The sequence below is a fragment of the Lygodium microphyllum genome, chromosome 7 (assembly GCF_053477565.2).
Source record: "Lygodium microphyllum isolate KBCC chromosome 7, Lygodium_microphyllum_v1.1.10, whole genome shotgun sequence".
Taxonomy (NCBI): Eukaryota; Viridiplantae; Streptophyta; class Polypodiopsida; order Schizaeales; family Lygodiaceae; genus Lygodium; species Lygodium microphyllum.
This window is the reverse complement of record NC_141141.1, coordinates 127381914-127387578: the sequence shown is the minus strand read 5'-3', so window position 1 is coordinate 127387578 and position 5665 is coordinate 127381914. Positions and strand designations below refer to the sequence as shown.

General features: G+C 38.6%; 1 protein-coding gene across 1 annotated transcript; it reads left to right on the top strand.

Moving 5' to 3' along the window:
* Window positions 1-1418: 1418 nt before the first annotated feature.
* LOC148033932 (peroxidase 57-like) lies at window positions 1419-5286 on the top strand. Its single transcript, XM_087682402.1, has 4 exons — window positions 1419-2299; window positions 3070-3258; window positions 3387-3546; window positions 4501-5286. The coding sequence occupies exons 1-4, from the start codon at window positions 2030-2032 to the stop codon at window positions 5127-5129; spliced, it is 1248 nt and encodes a 415-aa protein (XP_087538528.1). The 5' UTR covers window positions 1419-2029; the 3' UTR covers window positions 5130-5286.
* Window positions 5287-5665: the final 379 nt, after the last annotated feature.

Here is a 5665-nt window from a genome sequence, read left to right as displayed (position 1 = left end):
ATGTATATTATTCTTTTTAGTTTGCATTCATTGGTCATTTGGTATCTAGGATGCTAGAGGGGAAGCATATATGATGACATGGGCTACATCAACTTAGGTAGAAGCTATATCACCTAGGAGAAGAGGTAATTGAGTATCATATATTTTCAATTACACTTGCATTTCATATTTAATTGAAGAAAATATAAGTGTGCCTCTTTTCTTATTATGGAATTGCTATGATAAACTGCTACAAGAGGGTGACATATCTGATTAGATATCTCATCGCATCTAAGATTTCTTTTGTACATATTTTTCTTCATGGACATTTGTACAAAATTTGTATCGCCTCTACTCTATTAATATATTTATTTCTTATTTAGTTTGTGATTCATATTATTTATGTTTACTTTCAATCGCTACAATTAGTATTTTTTTTAAACAACTTCTCATTATGTTTAATACAAATTCAAATATCATTTTCACATCTGACAAGATAGCAAACATTAATATCATGGCCAAATCCCTACAAAAAAATGTCTTTTCTCTATAACTGGTGGTATAAGCTTCGACATGTTTTCTCTACATCTATCAAAATGTACATGTATGTGATCAGATATCATGACTTAAATTTTGACTCTCATATCAATGCAATTTTTTAATGCATATCTAGATGTACATAGACCAAACCAATTACTAATGGTCACTTGAATGGTGGGGTCTAACATTTTCACATATATAATTTATCTCTTACTTTTAATTCATACTATCGCCGTCTGTTGTAGTGTGGCATGCAATATGGAATGATTCATTCATTCATTCATTTGTTCATTCATGAGAGAGAGCGAGAGTACTGTGTGTGTGTGTGTGTGTGTGTATCATAGATGCGACAATAGAGGTCAAGGCACAGTTATGTCCGATTGATTTGCACAAGCATGGTTGAGAAGGAAAGAGCATAAGAATGAGGAAGTACCTAAAAGACCATATGCATACGTTTGCACTTTTAGAAACACTCATTCCTCATTGGATCTAGCAACATCAGTGGACCGCTAGTTAGGAAACTATGCTAAATAGTTGTAGATGCTACATTGATTATGGTCACTTTGCCAAATGGATGTATGTAGCATCTATACAAGTCTCAAAAGGAGGAGGAAAATGCTAGAGAGGAGTTTCGAATTGGTCCTTAAAAGGTTCTCTATATTTAAGATGATTTAGCTATAGCTGGAAAACCTTAGGAAAGGACAAAAATGAAACAAAGCAAGGGTATCTTAACACATGAGCTGGTCCAATATATTTGTGAGAAGTTTCCTTGGGACCATGATAACGCTAAGAACGGGGAGTTGACCTGCTATCGATCTGGGTGTTGCGCGAGGAGTGCTCCGTCATATTTTTTCCAGGTACAGCTAACCTCACGCGCTTTCTTAGTAATCACCTATAGAATATGATCAGACTGGACTCGAGGCTTCCTGTAACCGAGCTCTCCGTCTCTCCCTGCCTGCAGTCTGTCTCTCTACATCTCTTCTAGTATCACTAACAAATTTTTAGCGCCTTGTGCTATAGTGTGTTATTAGGAGCACATCAAAATAAAAAAGGCAGCCAGCCGGCACACAAACCGATTAGAACTAATCAGACCTGCCCTTCATCGTACTAAGCTATACCAAGATCATCCTCTTAGAGCTAATCGGAGCTGCCCTTCACAGAATTATCTCAGGATCATCAGTACAATTACTAGTGCTTGTGCCGGCACTGTCCACACGTACGATTAGATCTAGTACTATAAGTTATACTACCAGTACTAAGTGCTATTCATCGCAATTAGATACCTGAACTGCATTGCAGTACAAGATCAGGCTTCTATATATTCGATGATCAGTATATGAGTAACTAGGGCATCTGCCATTCTTGTGAAGTAATAAGGAAAAGGTAGGGGGGCTCTCTGGGTAGGGGGTGTACCAGTCGTATGAGATTAAGGCGCACGATAAATTAGCGCAGCTGCTGCAGCGCCACAACAAGATTAAGCGGGTTGACAGCTAGCACTGATCAGGAAGTAATGATGGCAAGGTTGGAGAGGCAGGAGAAATATAGGACGTCGGGGGGGGCAAGCTGTACTAGTACTGCAGTCGTGATGATAATGGTGTTGCTGAATATGATATCGATGGCGATGACGATCCACGGAGCTGCGACAACAGTGGGTTATTACGACCATAGCTGCCCCGACGCAGAAGCCATCATCCTGCGTGTCGTCAAGGCCCGATTCGCCCAGAACCCCACCATCACGGCCGCCCTCCTTCGCATGTTCTTCCACGACTGCTTTGTCCGGGTATCGTAAAAATACTGCTTTGGTTTATGGCGTCCCACTATGGCCCTTATTGCTATTCCACCATTCCACCATGTTTAGAAGGACGGGAATAGATATTTGTATTAAGACAGAGAAAGGAAGACATCTTCATAAATTCAAGTCATCTCGCCAATCTAAAAAAATTCCACCATGTTTTGCCGTTGTGATGACTCATTCTTTTAATGTGAAAAGTAATTATTCTTAGAGTATGATCATGATTATCATAATTATTTTCATTGGCAATATTGTTGTTGTTGTTGTTGGTGGTGGTGGTGGTGGTGGTGGTGGTGGTTGTTGTTGTTGTCATGGTTATCATGAAAGGAAAATGTGCCAATAAGGGCTCGTTAATGTGTCATCGAGAAAGGAAAATGTGTCATAGAACTTGTTCATGAGATTAATAGTGAAAGTTAGGCAAGGTCAAGTCTAGGGTTGGAGAGGAATCTATGTTGTTTGTGGTCTTTGGACTATAAAATGATATTTGGACTTCCTAAATCCAAAATCTAACGTTTTTGTAATTAAAACATTTTTATGTGGACTAATTTAAAAAACTTTCACACTTTATTACACTTTTGCTTGACCATAAACCTAAGTTTCTCATCCATTCATAATGCTTGGGCTTTTTAATGAACTAAACACTCATGGAATCTCCTTCTTACTTGATTGTCCAGCTTTGGATCCTAAGATAATGGCCTTTAAGAAACCAAAATGTAAGTCACTAATGTGTGGTTCCCACTTTTTATTAATATTTATAGGGGTGTGATGCCTCAAACCTATTGGACTCCACACCCGGCAACGTAGCAGAAAAGGAGTCTGTGCCCAATCAAACATTGCGAGAGCTTAACCTCATTGACCAAATCAAGGCTGCTCTAGAACAAGCATGCCCTCACACTGTCTCATGTGCTGATATCATAGCATATGCCACTAGAGACTCTGTATGGTTGGTAAGACATTTACAACATCATAAACATTTATACCAATACAATTGAGATAATGTCTACAGTATGAAAAATCGTATTTGTATCATGCTAATGCAATGTTGTTCATTATGATGATTAATTATTGAATGCAGAGTGGAGGCCCCAAATATGCTGTTGGAGGGGGGAGAAGAGATGGGCGCATCTCAAGGATTGAGGATGTGAATGTGCCAGGACCGAGTTTTAGTGTAGACCTGGCAAGTGAATCCTTTGCACAAAAAGGATTGAGCTTAAATGAGATGGTGACACTTCTAGGTTGGTTGACAATATTTTCTCAATATATTCCATATTCAATTGTTTCTATATTTTTTATTCTCCTATCTCTTGCCTTGAATCCGTCCACATGAAAAGCTTCTTTTTGGCTAATAGAAACAAAGGCGAGTTCCAAATGCAACCAATTTTACTTTTCAAGATCTATATAAATGTCATTTTTATAACAAAAACACTCGAAAAATTCAACCTAATTTTTAAAGGGCATGACAAAATTTAAGTCGATATTCAAACATTCCTATCGATACAAATACATTGAAATTGTATTTTCTATAAGCATTCCCCGAATCATAGACTAGATATCAAATTTGTAGGTGCGAAGGTGTGAAACTCAAATTATATTTTGGATGACAACTGGTATATATAATGAGGAGTGTCCATGAAAAACATTTTCTGATAGTAGCAGATGCAGAAGCTTAATAGTTTGAAGTGATCTATAAATCCACTTACATGCATTTTTCCATTTGTAAAACTAAATGTTTGAAAGAATTCAAAAGGTGAGAAGCATGATGATTGAAATTTCGAAGTTATTTTTAATGCAATCACAATTTATTTTACATCAAACCCTCGGGGAAGTTACTGTATATATATACTCTACATCACGTGCATTCACGGCTTATTTATAAATATCCTTATCTGTGAATGTTTCATGAATAAAACATAACCTTTTTCTATTCATTATGTAAATATTCCTTTTATATTACACCCTTATGCATGGAAAAATACATAAAAATAATATTTTAAAAATACATTTTTTTGAACCCACGTGATACACACATATATTCATGAGTAACTTACGTGAGGTCAAACCTATAAAGATTGAAATTTTGAAGGTATTTGTGATGGAGTGGCAATTTAGGTTTTTGAAGGTATTTTAGTGTGTGGTTTTTTTTTAAATTATAACGTAATTTGTGGGAATAACCATGGGGGGGGTGGCAGGAGCGCATACGACTGGATTTGCACACTGCGCCTTCTTCAGCGATCGGGTGTTCGACTTCCAAGGGACGGGGCAGCCGGACCCGGCCATGAACAAGACGCTGGTGCAGAAGCTAGCTAGAGTGTGCCGGCCCGACGGCGGCGCACAGGGCGGCTTCGGCCCTGTGGTGGCCTTGGACCAAGGCACGCGCGATGCTTTCGACTCGTCCTTCTTCTCGCAGCTGAAGATGGGCAACGGCATCCTCCAGATCGATCAGGAGCTCACGGGCGACGCCCGGACCCTCCCGCTCGTCAACTCCTTCACCTCCCCCGCCACCTTCTTCCCAGCCTTTGTGCAGGCCATCCTCAAAATGGGCAACATTGGCATCAAGACCACCTCTCTTGAGGGTGAGATCCGCACCAATTGCCACCGTGTTAACCCTAACACCACCACCACCGCCGCCACTCCTCCTCCTCCTCCTCCTCCCAAAACGACCCCTCCCCCTCCTCCCCCAAACACAAAACCCCCTTCACCTCCTAAGAGAGCGCCTTCCCCTCCCCATTACAAGCACTCATCTCGCCATTATAAGCGCTCATCTCCCCGTTACAAGCACTACAAACGTTCATATCCTAAGAACACACACCACCACTAGCCATCTCCAACCTCATGAAGTCCAAATATGTCTCGTACAACAAACTATTCACTATGTTCAAGACAATATTGTCTTGATATGATATAAGCATTGCAAATTGATGCCTTTTTTTTAAATTGACAAGAAAATAAGACCATAATAAATTCTACTTTTCTTCTACCACAGAGTTGCTTCTTCCATGGAATTCGCTTTTCAATGCTTTACTTATTTAATGGTTTCTACTCTCATTGTGTTTGAATAAGTTATTTTGGAAAATTGGTAGTGAAATTTTAAAAAATATGAAATATTATATGCAATTTTATCAATGGAATTAATGAGTGAGAGGGTCTATTAATACAAAAGCATGCATCTACAATGTACATGATGTGCATTCAACCTTTTAAAACCCTTTATAGGTACATATTTCCATGAATTAAATTATCACTTTTATTCTTAAAAGTTACATATTTTTTCAAAGTTTTATTTAAGATAACTAGCCTACAAAAGTGCTTTCATGTATTCTTTTTTTAAGTGTGATTTTAGAAACTCTTTCTCAC